Source organism: Leguminivora glycinivorella, chromosome 7 (genome assembly GCF_023078275.1).
Source record: "Leguminivora glycinivorella isolate SPB_JAAS2020 chromosome 7, LegGlyc_1.1, whole genome shotgun sequence".
In the NCBI taxonomy this organism is placed as follows: domain Eukaryota; kingdom Metazoa; phylum Arthropoda; class Insecta; order Lepidoptera; family Tortricidae; genus Leguminivora; species Leguminivora glycinivorella.
The window spans coordinates 23,014,495-23,031,445 of record NC_062977.1 but is presented as its reverse complement, the minus strand read 5'-3'; the positions used below and the strand labels follow the sequence as shown (position 1 = coordinate 23,031,445).

At 35.4% G+C, this 16,951-nt stretch overlaps 1 protein-coding gene across 5 annotated transcripts in view; it reads right to left on the bottom strand.

Annotated features, from left to right (window-relative positions):
• LOC125228395 (integrin alpha-8) overlaps window positions 1-16,951 on the bottom strand; it is a 212,738-nt gene that overhangs the window by 51,440 nt on the left and 144,347 nt on the right. For all 5 annotated transcript variants that reach the window (XM_048132947.1, XM_048132949.1, XM_048132948.1 and 2 more), the window contains one exon: window positions 2,453-2,579. In XM_048132947.1, coding sequence (XP_047988904.1) covers window positions 2,453-2,579 — 127 coding nt within the window. The remainder of the gene's footprint in view (window positions 1-2,452; window positions 2,580-16,951) is intronic.

The window sequence follows — 16,951 nt, the reverse complement described above, 5'->3', positions numbered from 1 at the left end:
TTGGAAGTAGGATACAATGCGAGTGAGGCATATAAAATCAAAATGAATTTAAAGTGGACCTATAATATAAATAAATTATTAAGACCTCTGTAGCGAAAGGACTGTGACTGAAACTTAAGTAGCAAATAATAAAAATATGTAAGTAAAAGTATATTTATTCTTACATATAAACATTTCACAATAATATTTATATGAAAGGGATTCTTTGTCGGACCCAAACTAGGCTGGGCCTGTATTTTGAAACTCTGGACTGCAAAAAAGTGTGAATGTTGAAATGTAGGTTATTCATTCATTTTTATCTTATTCATACGTTTGTTATTATATATGTCACTTCAATAATAAATATAATATGACATAATAAATATAATACACTGCATATTATAAAAACATTCACAGGTGTTTCAATAGATCTGATATTATATGAATTATTTCATAAAAACTTGTGCTAGATTGAGTTGTTTTCGCAGGTGCAAGATTCTTTTGATATTACATAAATTGTGTCGAAGCGATGCAATAAAAGTACTGAATAATCAGTGAACAACATCGATAATTCAAGTTTTTATACAAATTAATTAACTTTTTTCGCAAAAGCACGAATCGAGTTTCATAAATCAACATTCGGTTCGCCGCAGGCGCACATCATTAAGATATCCGCCATTTTTTATTTCCAGCGTAACCAAGAGTACTTTCGTTGACGCTTTGTAAGCTTGGCACTAAAATGGCGCGGAATTCAAATATTCTATGGAAGCTAAACCTGCGCCCCTACATTTTCAAGTGACACACACACTTTTTAAAATTTTAGGTAATATTTAAATATTAAAAAGTATGAAAATCTCGAAAACCAGGCGACTTTTACTAAACCTTAAAGTCGATTTTCTGGACCAGTATAAGGTACCCTCTTAGTGGTTAAAAGGTTGTCCATTAATTACCAGGCACCCTGTATAACTCCGTATAGACAGATAAATTCTAAGAAAAAAACGTACCTCAATATCATACAGAAAAAGGTACGGCGGCCTAGATGGCATTACACCTTTGGGGTACGCTCAGCTAGACGGCGTTAATATTAATATTTGACATTTTAAAACATATCAAGCTAAGAATATGGGCCAAATTGTCAAAACTGAGGTTCAAAGTTTTAAGCCTGTGTCAAGAGATGGCAGTCTATGCTCTGCCCTACATTTTTCAAATGTGCCGCCGTGTGGTACCACCATCTAAAGCCTGACCAAAAATATATGACTACGCGCCATCTTGTGGAATTTCATTAGAACTATTTTGCTTCATACTATACTGAACGGTCATCCCATACTTCAGAACCAGTGTATCCAGATACGGCGACCTCTTGACAATCCATACTAATATTATAAATGGGAAAGTGTGTGTGTCTGTTTGTTTGTCTGTCTTTCGCGGCAAAACGTAGCGACGTATTGACGTGATTTTTTAAGTGGAGATAGTTAGAGGGATGGAAAGTGACATAGGCTACCTTTTGTCTCTTTCTAACGTGAGCGAAGCCGCGGGCAAAAGCTAGTTGTCATACATTTCTGGGCAGGCTTTATATAGCTCTTCTGTAGTGTCGCGACAGAGCCAGACTGCGTTTCGGTCGCCACGTAGCGTTAACGATTGTCACTTTGGCTAGGCCGGCCTTCCTTAATTAAATCGAACACTGTCGAACTAAGTATACTTTTAACTATATTTTACTTTAAACCCTGTTGTAACAGAATAAGGGAGTGAATTGTGTGGATTTTGGATGTCTTGTTGCCAGTTCACTCAGTTTGGCCATTACCGGCGGAAGTGATACGTATTCGCGCTTCGATCATTTTGCACGCAACAGTGACTTTACAGAATTTGATATTGCTCGATTAAAAGTGGTTGATTTTTATTTCTTTGGATTTATTTGGATTGAGTTTGTTTACTAGGCGTGAGTTTTCTTTTGCTAAACATTGCAATACATAACATAAACCTAAATTTTTGAGAAAACAAGACTCGTCATGTATCAAATGATTGTTTAAAAAGTTGATGAAACTGATGAAATATAACACCATACTATACATTTTGAAACTAGCCCCACGTTGGGCGCCAAAAATTTGGAACAAAGTGTAAAATAATTCAATTCAGGATAATAATGTTTTAATTACAATTTAAAGTATAAAATTAGCCATTCGTCAAGTATTGACTAATTTGAAATGACGATAAAACTAATGAAACATCACACCATCCATTTCGAAACTAGCCCCACGTTGGGCGCCAAAAATTCAGAACATTGTGAAATCATTTCATTTAAGAAATAATGTTTTAAATTTGTTTGAGGTGTGTTGTGTATACTCACGAGTGCGACAGGAAGATAACTCTTTTACATCGCATTTGTCCGATTAGGTGGCGACGAAGCTTCCACAAGATCCCGACAGTTCGCAAGAAGGTTGGGAGCGAGAGAGAGATGGGTGTAGTGTATACTCACGGGTGCGACAGGGTGAGAACTCCTTGACATCGTGTCCGTCTGATGAAGAGGCCACAAAACAGGCACCTACTGGGTCGCGGTGCTGCAGGCGGTGGTTCACGAAAGAGACGTAGCGAGGTGCGCAAGCCTGGGGAAGAAAGAGAGGGAAACATTAATATTGCTGAAGCAATTGACGACCGGTCTGGCTCAGTTGGTAGTGACCCTGCCTGCTAAGCCGCGGTCCTGGGTTCGAATCCCGGTAAGGGCATTTATTTGCGTGATGATCACAGCTATTTGTTCCTGAGTCATGGATGTTTTCTATGTATATAAGTATGTATTTATCTATTTAAGTAAGTATATCGCCGCTTAGCACCCATAGTACAAGCTTTGCTTAGTTTGGGGCTAAGTTGATCTGTGGTGTCCCCAATATTTATTTATTTAAATTATAACCCCAATTTTAGATAACTAACGGGTTAAAGGCATAAGTTCGCATTCGCATACATTTTTAGTGTTTTCTATTTCTATTTTGATTCACTACTAGTATTATACATTTATAAAGTTCATTAGTTGTATAATTAAATCAAATTATACCACAAATTAAAAAAATACACACATTACACTACATAATACCTCTACATACTCGTATCAGTGGTAAAACACAGATATTTAATTCAAATTATACAATAAATTAAAAAAATACACACATTACACTACATAATACCTCTACATACTCGTATCAGTGGTAAAACACCGATATTTAATTCAAATTATACAACAAATTAAAAAAATACACACATTACACTACATAATACCTCTACATACTCGTATCAGTGGTAAAACACAGATATTGTTTTTTTAAAGCATGTCGGATCTTATCAGATGGCAGTCGCTTTCGTAAAAACTGGTGCCTATGCCAAATCTTGGGATTAGTTGTCAAAGCGGACCCCAGGCTCCCATGAGCCGTGGCAAATGCCGCAAGAAGGATGATGATGATATTGAATATTATTTACAGTTTAACACCTTTCATAAATTATCTTCCTTAATCTAATTTCTACTAAAATGTCTTCAAAGAATCTCCGTTTATAGTTTCTTGGAACCTAACCTAACATAAAGCATACTCATATAGCATTACGTTATAAATAATATTTAGAATCATCCCCAAAGATTTACAGCTAAAAGAGTAAAGCAAACGATAGAGTTACACTGACCTTTGGGATTATGGCTTAATGGTGTGAGATTATTATAACGCCCGATTCAGAATTAAGAATTTGTTAAGATTTAGATCTGGTTTTGATACAACCTTGACGCTCGTTTGAATTTTACTAACTTTTGTACCGACTCCTCTATGAAAAAAATCATCAAATCGAGTGATATTTAAGGTCGCATAAATATAAGAGAAAAAATACCTCATTGACAAAAACTTCATGTTTACCGTACTTTTGTTTATACGGGCAGGCAACTAACACATATACGGGTGAATCAACTTTTTCTTGCCTGTTATTGCCACGGTTACGGTCTTCTGAGTCACGCTGGTTTTATGAAAAACTATGCTACTTACATGTATGGATGACCAATTGTAGCTTGCAAGTTTTACCTCGTACAAACAAAGTTATGTACTTATGTAAGTTGAAATTAACAAAAAGTTTGTAAAAATGCTTGTAATCAGAATCGGTGTCAGTATCACTGACCTTCAAGATTATTATTTTTAATAGTTCCAGTTATGGTTATCTCCGGAAATAACATCCGTCATTTATGAACCCGGCTAATCCTGACTGATCCAGGAATAACAAACGCTGGGGCGAGATAATCCTTTGGTTAGGGTTGACACACGCCGCTTCATTTGAATTCTCTAATCCATGTACAATACAATAGTGTTACACTATTTATTTATTGCGTTTATTAAATTGGTTGGATTTGTTTTAATTGTGGAAATATTAATTCATTTATGTAAGAGGTGTTTCCTTTATGTATAATTTTCGTTACTGAACGAGGTGTAAAAAAATAAGAGGTCCAGTTTATTGCATTAATATTTTCGTGTAGTAAGTAGGGTATTCATTTTTGTAACGTTTAATAGTATGTACTTACCAAAAGATAAATAATAACTTAAAAAAGGATAACTTTAAAAAACAACAACAACAATAGAACAATAAAAGATAACTTTCCTCTTTTAAATCCTGATAGCCATATATTATATTTAAATAAAATGTGTCCATGCCACCAAAGAAAAAGCAAAGGATTCTTTTTTTATAACATTAACAATTTCAATTGTTGGTGTACAGCAAAATGTCAATGTAATCTATTGGTTCTAAAGTTATCTGTACTATAAGTGACAACCCTAGAAACCCCTGCAGCAAATGAAATGAAAACAGTCCCAGATGCGCGTGCGCGAGTTAATAAAGAACAGCTAACGAGTGTTATGAACAACAAACGCCATCTGGCGGAAACACGCGCACTTCACACGTCTTCAGGTGAGCCTTGTGTAGTATACAACTATTATATGTAGTACACTAGTATAGTAGAAAATAGTACTATAGTACAAAATACACGATTCCCTCTACTGAGACTGAATTTCCTAATGATTTTGCTGTTTAGTACATTTTAGTACACTACAGACACGAAAGATAACAGAAGCGAGAACCCGAAAAATTAACTGTTTTCATATTCAGAATGTAGATTAAGGCTTAAAGTTTAAGTAATTAAAACAATATTTTTATTGAAATTTCATGCTTAATTATTATCGTTATTATAAAACTGACAACGAGTTAATTTTTTGTTAACAACTGACACTATTCGTAGGTCCCAAGTCCCAACCCAATTTCTGAAAATGTCTAAGTAGCTATTTTGTCAAAATTGAAGAATGCTGACCACGATTTATTACATAAGCAGACGCTGTAACTTACATTTAGATAAATAAGCGATCTCATATGAGGTAGGTACTTAAAAGGAATGTGTAATATCAATATTGCAGTGCGTATGAATCATATCGCCATCTTTAGCAGTTCGCGTCGAATTTGTTTCGAAACCGCAACTTTCTTAAAGAGTCTTTGTAAGTTTGTATGATCAATACGGATCTTTGTTGACTCAGCTTGAGTCATCGCTGCGTTTACTTCATAAACGAATAAATATAATACTTTGTAGTTTTAAACACACTTTATCTTATAAGAAATGCTTTGTGAGTTACGTACAGTTATATGTGGATGCTGATAAGCAACAATGTGTCAACCCACACGCCAACCATTTTGAGAAAATGGCGTCTAAAGATTTTTTCATCATTTTTTTGTGTTTCTCTTAAAAAAAATTGTTTTTATATAGATTGTTGTGTTTTTCAGCTATAATACGTTCAGTAGTAGTGATTATTGTAGCTTAATTTCAAAACAAACTTCAATTTGACGAAATAATGCCCTTTTCTTTTATTGCGAATTGTTCGACGACGTCAAACTCTTTCAAGACTGTGTTATGATACTTAACCCACTTTTGCTAATTGTTTAAAAATATCTATGAGTCTTAAATAAACATGTTAAAGCACATAAATTGTTGTTGTAAAATACTCTACCTATGCATATTTTTAACTTTATAAGTGTTAAGTAACATATCAGTCATGGTCACTTATGTTATTAGGTATGCAGAAATCAATACATTATTTATTAACCAAACCTTTTAATGATTTTTCTACTCCCGAACTGTTATTCGTCATTTACAGGATTGTGCGTATCGAAAAAACTGAAAACGCATTGTTTGGTTCTGTAATCATGGCAACGCATTGCATTAACGATACTGCGTGCGTGCGCGGGAAGGCTTTGGGCAGCTGAGCTGACAGTGCAAACCTTTGCAATACAGGAAACAGTGTGAATTTCGCGAGAATTATTAAAAAAAAACTATTAAAAACTAAGTGCATGGTCGTTGTAAAAGTATTCTATGCAATGGTGTTTAACTGACTCCAAAATACTCGTGGAAAGTACGCCACTCATATTTCTTGACCTCCTTTAAACGCCTGTTGAATAAAATACTATAAATTAACTATTAGAGTAATGATCATTTCTAGACACATATTTAAATTATCTGTGCTTTTTCAACAAAAAATCGTTACAAAAACCAAATAATCATCTTTAAAAAAAATAAACTACTTATCTAAAATATACAACAAAATTTTTTTTTACGCTAAGAAATAGACTAAGTCATTTAAATTATGAATAACTCATGACTTGTACAAGAACAAAACATAAAATATCTTTAACAAAATAATAAACTACCATTCAGTAAGTATTCAAAAATCAAACAATATTTTTATGCATACATTAACACGTCTTAATGTAATTAGTAATTATAAAAAAATAGTAGCTTATATTAGATTTTTATATAAACACGTACTTGTAAAAAATGTTTGCAAATTATAATAACGAATATGTATATTCATGACTTAAAATGTTCAATTTCGTACTGAATTTACCATTCATGTGCAAAAATATACTAATGGACTAAGTCATAACTTATTCAAACATAAATTAATATGAACAGTTATATTTTACAATATAGTGTCATGGTACTTACACCAAAAACGAACAATTTATGACCCGAATATAATTTAACAATAATGACTTATGTTTTATAACACAGGTCGTAGCATAAAACAACGAATAAAATATCATTTTGGAATAATCATTCAAGTCTCATAGTGGGTAACTATGTCAGTTTTTGCGTTTTGCAAGAATGAGTCAAGTGTAAAAAAATCGTTGAGTCAACCCTCATAACACATTATTGTAATTTAAATATATCTTCTGCCAATTACTATAATAAGTTAAGGTTCTTGACACATTAATGCAAAACAGGCAACACACGATAAAGGATTTGTGTTAACCTATTTTTTTACTTTTGGGATAGTGAAAATTTTCAAAATGAAAAGGTCATTTTTGCAAATAGAAGTTTAAAAATCCAGCTATAACATGGCATTAAAATCTCATTTTTTTAGTTTTTGTGGGTTGACACATTATTGCTTATCACCATCCATGTGAGAGCAACATGGTAATTTGAAGGGCTTAAAATGTAGGCTCTGGAGTTCCAAACCTATTTATAACTACAGCCATCTAATGGTAGATTCAGGATCAAAAATGTACTACTAGTCTAATATTATTCTCAAATAGCTTAAATATTTAATACAACTGTACAAAGATATATGGCTATGTATATGAATATACAATAAATACCTATAGGCCCAAAAAATATTTTCGGTAACTTCGATATTTCGGTTTATTTCACATTTCCCTATTCTTTGTCAACGTAATTTTGGGCCACCCTGTATTTATATTTTACATTCGCGAACAGATCCTTGGTACTTGTAAGTCATGGACCCGATCTAAATTAAATCCTCTTGAAGTCTCAATTGCAGTAACCAGTTGCGAAATGGGTACAACTCATAAAGGAACTGATAAGTCGGGAATGTCTTATTATGATACTGTGTGGGAATGTACAGTGCTTTTAAACGAGAACTAAAATGATAGTTTATAAACTTTATTCATAATAATCATCATATAAAGACTATGTAGTAACTACCATATTTTAGTTATTGTTTAAAAGCAAATATGAATGCTGACAAACAGTCTTATGCCGATACAGTAGGTATGGTAATTGATAATAGGTAAATCATACAGAAAAGTTTGATGAAAATCTGTTTTCAAACGTCAAATAATCATAAACGAAATAAAATTCATAAGGTTACCCAAGAAAAGTTATAATATAGCGCTCATTTATATGTGGTCCATAATATTATGGATACTGATATGGATTACCAATTTATTTAACTTTCAAAAAAAGATCTCTCAAGGAGTACTGAGTACTGTAGTACTATTCAGTAGGTACTTTATATTTTTGGCATTTTGATAAACAAGAGATAGGAAGTATGTCTAAATGCCTGTCTCTAAACAACCCGTTATTTCTGGCCACAATATAATTCCTGGAATTTGAATGTGTTCCCGGTCGTTCTAATTCTTAGAATCGTGTGAGACGTGACAAAATTAACTGGTAATTAAAACGTTTCCGCATATCAAAGGCTTATCATTAAACTGCAGGTTTATGAAATAGAACCGATCACTTAAGGCTGCTTTCAAAAAAAACGTCAAAATAATGTAAAATTGATAGTTTTAGTCGGTGAAATACTACACTTTCCATTATCCAATAGATTTATTTAATTCAAGTTCCAGTTAGAGCATCTTATTATCTTGATTTTTATAAGACTGGATTTTTGAAAACTAACTCACTAAATTAATTATGAGTTTTTCTCTAATGCACGTTTAGAAAAACGCACGTATAGAGCTGAATCAGTCGATCTTATTTGTAAAATTTGGACAATTTTGAATATTAAAACGGGTAAATTTATAATTCGTATATCCTGTACCACAATCATTTCAGACTAGATTTTTATTTTAAGTTTTTGAAAAAGAGTAAACTAGCCTAAGGCGAATTCAATTTTTTTCAGAAATTAACTAAAATTAAGTGACAATTTCTTTGAAAATCTACATCACATCGAAGTAAGTTTTGTACTAAATTAATCTGCAACGTTTACTTAAATTGCTGTTATGCCTTAGTGATTATAAATTACTATTATTGATTTTTGCCAATTTTTTGAAAACGAGCCTTCACCGGTACAATTATTACCACTTTTGGACATTTTCTCATATTTTGTTAGATCAAGTAGAAAAAGTCCTGTAATGTGATATATATTTATAAACTACTCGCAAATCCCTTTAATTTGATACCACACACGGTATGATCAAGCGCTCGGTTGCGATTTCACTATTTTTAACACGAAAGCCCTCTTAATATAATGTATCAAATGAGAAGTTCTTTCTGCACTCGTTGGTGGAGTAAAGCCATTCTTTTCTTTCGAGATCCATCTCTTTTTGCGCCAGAAAATGAGTCTTTAACCGTCCCTTTTTTTCTTGAAGTCGTAAAGGATTGAACAAACACAAGAAACAGAATATAGCCTAGACTCTAGGCCCTAGAGAGATAGGTATCTAATCTGAAGCAAGGAAAAAAATAGATTTAGTCTTTAAGTATAAAAAAAGAAATTGATGCACAAAGAACTAGGTACGGAAATCAACCCTCCTTTTTCTGTCATACATTTTAGTTGGTTTATATAATGATAGATACCGAATACATATCCCATTTCCCGATTTCAAGACATCTATTATATTTAACAGATGATAAATCTAACAATTGTGCTGACAAACGATGCCAATTGTGCAAAAGAAAAAATCAACACTAACGGTCAACGAACGAAACATGACTCACGACCAATAAAAACTAACGTCGTATAAGCGAATTAGACGCGTATAATCAAACGAAATAAGAAGGTCAAAGGCGTGAAAACACATCACAGTATTCCAAGTATTTTAGACTTGGTGGCATTATGTGAGTCACAGGTGACCGGTGCAGTGAATCATTGTGTAATTAGTGTGGATGATTGGTTGATGAGATTTGCATTGGGAAATGTAATAAAACCTGTGCGTGAGAAAGATGTAAGGATGTAGGTGCCGTAAATCCTTCTTTATTGAATATAATAATTGATCTACCTTGATAAATTCAATCGGAAATTAGCAAAAAAATAGTCAAGGGCACTTTAAGCGTTTAATTGTAATACCTATGTCCTAGGTATACCTACTTGAAAAAAAAATGTTCTATACCCTCCTGGGTCCCTCGCACGAGTACATAAGGTTTGAACTTTTACAGGAATAAAAGAAAGTTCTAAATTCAAAAGCACAAAAATTTGCCAGGGTTCCAGGCTACACCGTCTCTGGCTTGCTTGGTTTCAAATAGCAATAAATAACACAATTTAATAAGCACTCGAGAATTCAAGGATGTTACAGTTTTCTGGCCATGTTCTAAAAAGGGTTCGCTTGAACCATTAGGCTAATCAATCAATCAATCAATCAATCAAAATATTCTTTATTCAAATAGGCTTACAATAAGCACTTTTAAATTGTCAACAGTGTACAATATTCATCTTATTCTAAATATCAGAGCAATTTATTGGTGCAATAAACAATATTGTTTTAAAACTACATTGATTTAATAAAATGATATCAATCTAAATTGTATAAAAAAATACTAGTATAAAAACTTCTAGAATAAATTCTAAATGTCAAAAAAATTGTGTAAAAATACATTGAATTATCAATATCATCATTAATAAGCTATATAATTAATGGTTTTCAGCAATACTTGTATCCCACAGTGTTTCATCATTCATGTAGTCTTGTGTGCTATAGTAGGCTTTAGAGATCAGTATACGCTTTACATAATGTTTAAATCGATTAAAAGACAGTTCAGTGATGGCATTAGGAAGTTTGTTATAAAATCTTACACAATTACCCATGAATGATTTTTTAATTTTATGGAGCCGAGTGAAGGGCACTGCAAGCTTATGCTTATTTCTAGTGTTTATATTATGTACATCACAGTTTTTCTTAAATTTACAAATGTTTTTATGTACATACATAATATTCTCATAAATATATTGACAATGCACTGTCATTATATTAATGTCCTTAAACTTATCTCTAAGTGAGTCTCTATGGTTCATTTTGTATATTGCTCGAATAGCCCTCTTCTGCAGAACAAATATGGTATTTATCTCTGAAGCACTGCCCCATAGTAAAATACCATATGACATAATGCTGTGAAAATAACTAAAATAAACTAATCGAGCTGTTTCCACGTCTGTTAACTGACGGATCTTGCTCACTGCAAATGCTGCAGAGCTCAGTCTATTCGAGAGGGTAGCAATATGGGGACCCCACTGAAGTTTAGAATCTAAAGTTATGCCAAGAAAAACTGTACTATCTACCAGTTCCAATTCCTCATCCTTCACAACGACACTTGCTTGTTCATTTTTAGCATTACTCGTTACAAACTTAATACATTTAGTCTTTTTCTCATTTAACAATAAGTTATTAACACTAAACCAATTAACTACTTCGGAAATAGCATTGTTTACATTTTCACAAGTTTGTTGCTGACGTTTGACTTTGAAAATAAGGGAAGTATCATCTGCAAACAATACTATATCATGGTGGGTCTTTACAAGATATGGCAGGTCATTAATGTAGATAAGGAACAGGAAAGGCCCCAATATTGATCCCTGCGGTACACCCATAGAGACTAGTGACCCCGGTGAGCGCTGTCCATTCACGTCGACCCTTTGTATTCTATCGTGTAAGTAAGATTTGACTAAATTCAGTGCCGATCCTCTCACTCCATAGTAGTGCAATTTCCTGATCAGTGTTTCATGACAGACGCAATCGAAAGCCTTAGATAAATCACAGAAGATACCCAAGGCATCCTGTGACTCCTCCCAGGCATCGAAAATCTGTTTGATTAGCTCAACACCAGCGTCGGTTGTTGAGCGACCCCGTGTAAAACCAAATTGTTTATTGTGCATTAGATTATTGATGTTAAAATGTTGCAATAGCTGAAATAACACTAACTTTTCAAAAATTTTGCTGAATGTCGGTAACACTGATATCGGTCTAAAATTAGTGGGGTCGGATGTGCTACCAGATTTAAATAATGGAATGACTTTACTGTGTTTCATAAGATCAGGAAACTCACCACAATCAACACTGTTATTAAAGATAACTACCAAGTCAGGCGCTACAATTTCTATTAAAGATTTAACACCATGGACAGAGACTCCCCAAAGGTCACAAGTTTTTTTAACATTAATTGATTGAAATGCCTTAATTATATCTGAGGTACTAACATGTTCAAATACAAGGTCTCTACTACATTCTGTGACATTATCTTCTAACAATGTAACGGCAGATGCAGGTGATGAATTTAAGTGCCTAGTTGTGGAAACTGGTATATCAGTGAAGAACTTTTCAAATTCTGTTGCTACTTCTAAATTGGAATCTACAATTTTGCCATCAATTTTTAATTTCAGTTCATTTGTTCTTTGCTTTGATCGACCAGTCTCCACGTTAATTACTTTCCACGTTGCTTTAATTATATCGGAACTACTTTTAATTTTCTTGCTTAAATAATTACGTTTAGCGGTATGACAATCTAATTTAAACTGTTTCGAAAATTGTTTGACATGTTCTTTAAATTCATCACTCGTATTAAACCGCCGTTCCTCATACAAGGCATACAATGCACGTCTTCGTTGATGTAACTCTGCAGTTGCCCACTCACTAAAAACTGATGCATCACTAACCGTGACCGTTTTTGTTGTAAATATCGTATTATAATTTTCCATATATGTGTGAAAGAATGAATTATACATATCATTAGGACTCATGTTTGGAGACAGAACGGGTAGCGCCTGAACTAAACTCTGTTTCATTCTTTCCACGCGGTCCGAGGTTACTGGTACAAAAGTTATCTGTTTTTTCAAGGTATTTTTCCTAGCAGCTTCAAATACCATTAATTGACCTAAATGGTCGGACTCTAAATTGCTGATTACATTTTTTGTAATAGGAAAAATATCTGTGAAAATATTATCTATACAGGTTGCACTAGTAGCAGTCACTCTAGTAGTAAAGTATCATTCAGGAATGCAGAGGACGCTGGTTCGATCTCGGGCTTAGGGACTTAAGCGCTTTTTATTCATTTCATGACATGTTTTAATCAAAACTGCAAACTATGTTCAACACTTAAAACAATGCCATCCACCGTTACTTAGCACACAGACAAGATTTATCACCATTCCATTGTAGCTTCTTACAAAAAGCTCATAAAATGCGACGTTCTCAATCAGAGAGTACCACATCATTGTCGCTTGCCAGAAGCTCTGACAGTTTATTCGTATGAAGACAAGCATTTCAAATTTATAATGTGGTATCTTTGGCGAGGTAGCGTTAAGAGCGTGTGACTTTCAATCCGCGGGTTCGAACGCCAGCTCGCAACAATTACTTTATTGGAACTTATGTGCAAAATGTCATTCGATATTTGCCAGTCGATTTCCGGTGAAGGAAAACATCGTGAGGAAACCAGACTAACCCCTATAAGGTCTGGTTACCCTTCGGGTTGAAAGGTCAGATCGGATGGTAGTCGCTTTCGTAAAACTAGTGGCTACGCCAAATCTTGGGATTAGTTGTCAAGACCCCAGGCTCCCATGAGCTGTGGCGAATGCCGGAATAACGCAAGGAAAATGAATGTGGTACCTTTATCTCGAGAACGTCAAACTCTCATCGTAAACCACAGCCGTAACTCATAATCGAATGTTGCACAATGTTTGGGCAATTGACAGTCGTTCCATTTACGAGAATAGCTTTCCCATGCGTACGCGCACTGGACGAAGTGGGTCAGCCCGTTCAAGGGATTGAATGGGTCGAGTGCTTTTTCAGTTCGTTCAATAGGTACTTATTCGGTTCGAGTAGTTTTTCTTTTATTTTTCTTCTTCCTTGTTATCCTGGCATTTTGCGACGGCTCATGAGATCCTGTGGGCCGCTTTGGCAACTTCCAGGTAGTGGTTTTGGTACTCGTTTTTTAACAAAATGAGTGTCTGACCTTCCATAAAGTTCAGTGGCGGCTGGTGAAAATTTCTGCTAGGCAACACTGAGCAAAAGGAAACCTACCTCAACATTAGGTACTTTACTAGTAATCAATTTTATTGAAATGAAATGAAATGAAATGATGATAAAGTATAAGGCAGGTAAGAGAATCGAGTTTTCTCATGACATTTCCCTTTACTGAGAAACGACTCGTAAATAAATTTCATAAACTAATTGATACGAACCCGAGTAACCCTTTTTTGAACCCGCAACCTCCGGATTGAAAGACCCACGCTCTTACCGCTAGGCCACTAGCTTCATGAGGAAACCGGACTAATATAGGTTTCTGAAACAGATCCTGTACCTACACTTTTAAGAAGAATTCACGCTAAAATGGTTTTTCTATTCTAGAATTTTATAGATTACATGATACCCGATAGGTACCCTATACAAGATTCCAAAAATCTGGATGGCCACATTCATTTGCTGATTTGCGGCAAGACTGCAGTCGACGTACACGTACCTTTATAGATATAGATATCGTTTCATCTGGATAACTTCAATATGTAATAAAATATCCCGACACAGACTTAAACAAATTGTATAGGCAATAAATTCAGAAACAGTAACCTCGTTTCTCTGATACTGTAACTCGACAATGTACGCGAATTCCTGAATATACCGCCGTTTCAACATAACTTAGGACTCCGAAATGCATAACATAAATATAAAATGGAGGCAGGAGACTAGGCTTAGGAGACTACGCTGGTTTAGCTGGATTTCGTTGGTGATAATAACGACGATAGGTATGTTTATGTATTATTTAGTTCCTTTCGTTTTCAATGATGTTTTTGAATCTGACCTCAAACTTACAGGCTGTATTGAACCCTTAAGTATAAGGAGAAACTTCGCCTTCTTATGTTCTATCGCTTGTACAATGGGTTGTGTTCTGAGAAACTGTTTGACATGATGCCAACGTCCACTTTTCATCATTGTACCGCTCGCCATCGACAGGGCGCTCATCCACACACCTTGCAACCTAAATGGTCGCGTACCGTGCGGTTTCAGAGGAATTTCCTCCCGCGGATGCTCCGGCTGTGGAATGAGCTCCCTGCCGAGGTATTTTCGTTGATTTTCTGTTCGTTAAATTCGTTAATTTTATACCTAAATAATTTTAAGCAACGCGTTTTTGTGATATTTATACCTTCCTAAACTAAGTCCTAAATCTGAATGTGACGTCACACTAGGGTAGGGTGTAGTTTAGTGTGACGAAGTGTGACAAGGGGGGAGGGAGGGGTAAAAAGTCATGAAATTGGTGTGATGTAATTAATGGATGAGCCCATGTCACGGGACGCGTTATACTCGTAACATTATTGTCGTTGCCATTTTCATACCCAATCCGGAACATTTTTGTCTTTTGACACAGGCCTCCTAAGTATTTTCCTCGTAATTTAAGCGCGAATATGTCTACGTCACTCTCGTGGTAAGGCTACTAAGTAACGCACTGCTATCTATGGCTACAAGCGACGCAAGCGCACGTCACTAAGTAGAATGCGGTGTTCGCGCGAACACTGATTTATCGCGCGCGATCGGACACCGACGCGACGCAATTTACGCGATGCCATGGGATAAGGGAACAGATACCATAGATAGCGTAGTGTTACAAGCACATTGTTCTTAATGTACCAAGCGCGGATCCAGCTTCGTGCCCAGGGGGGGGTCACGTGGTAAAGGCCCAGGCCTCGGAGGGGGGGTCACGTGGTCTATTTGTATGGCCAACCTAGGCTCCAGGGGGGGTCATGACCCCCATAACCCCCCCCCCTGGATCCGCGCATGTAATGTACTAGATATTGGGACAGAAGGAAGCAATTTTCACTACTATAGAGTTTACTATAGAGTAAGTACATTATTATTATTATTATAATTACACTTATACAATACAATTAATGCGCCAAACGGGAATGACCAGTTTGTTGTCGCCGCGCTCAGTTCTAACTTCAATCTTTACTGGTTGATAGGTAACTGGACACTCTGTTTAATAATGCAAACATTGTAAAAGTGCTATTCCCGAAAAGTTTGTACATTTGGATCACGTCTCCGTTTTGGATAAAAATTGATAGGCTAATAGAGTCCATGATGCTGAGCAAGATCCACTAGGTTTCCCAAAATCTGATCTTGCTCAGCATCATGGACTTTATCAGCCTATCAATTTTTATCCAAAACGGAGACGTATTCTAAATCTTCAAATTTAATGGGAATTGCACAAAATATGGAAAAAATGGACCAGTTAGCCAGTTACACTTGCCCCGCAATCGAGATTTGCCCCGCTGTACCTTACATAGATCAATACAAAGTAGTCGCGTTAAAAATATTCCATCAACGGTACGTGCCTTTTAAAACGCCGCACATACCGGTAAACCTTACCATAGTGGACGCAGTTAATTTACTAGAATCTCACCTCCCATTTAGGAGGTGGGTAAAAAGCGGGGCCGTTACGATCCGGATCTACGCGGGGCAAAACATACGCAGGCGATATGTGTAAGGAGTGGGGTCAGTTATTTAGAATAGTGAATTGTCGGGTAGCCCTTCTCAGTCCTGCGGGCGTAGGACACTGGTTCGATATATTACGAAACATACAGGTTGCGAGAAGAGGGTAATTTGTGTCAAACTTTTTTTGGCCAATCGATCCCATTACCAACCGGATTGAAAGGTTGTATGTTGTATAAATAAATAACTATTATTGTAAATAAATAAATATTATAGGACATTCTTACACAGATTGACTGAGCCCCACGGCAAGCTCAATAGGGCTTGTGTTGTGGGTACTCAGATATATATATACGAGTATATATACTTATATACATAGAAACCATACATGACTCAGGAACAAATATCTGTGATCATCACACAAATACATTGCCCTTACCGGGGTTCGAACCCGGGACCGCGGCGTAGCAGGCAGGGTCACTACGCGCTAAGCCAGACCGGCAGTCATAAATCAGTGTATGTAACCAAAAAACATCAAAGTGTA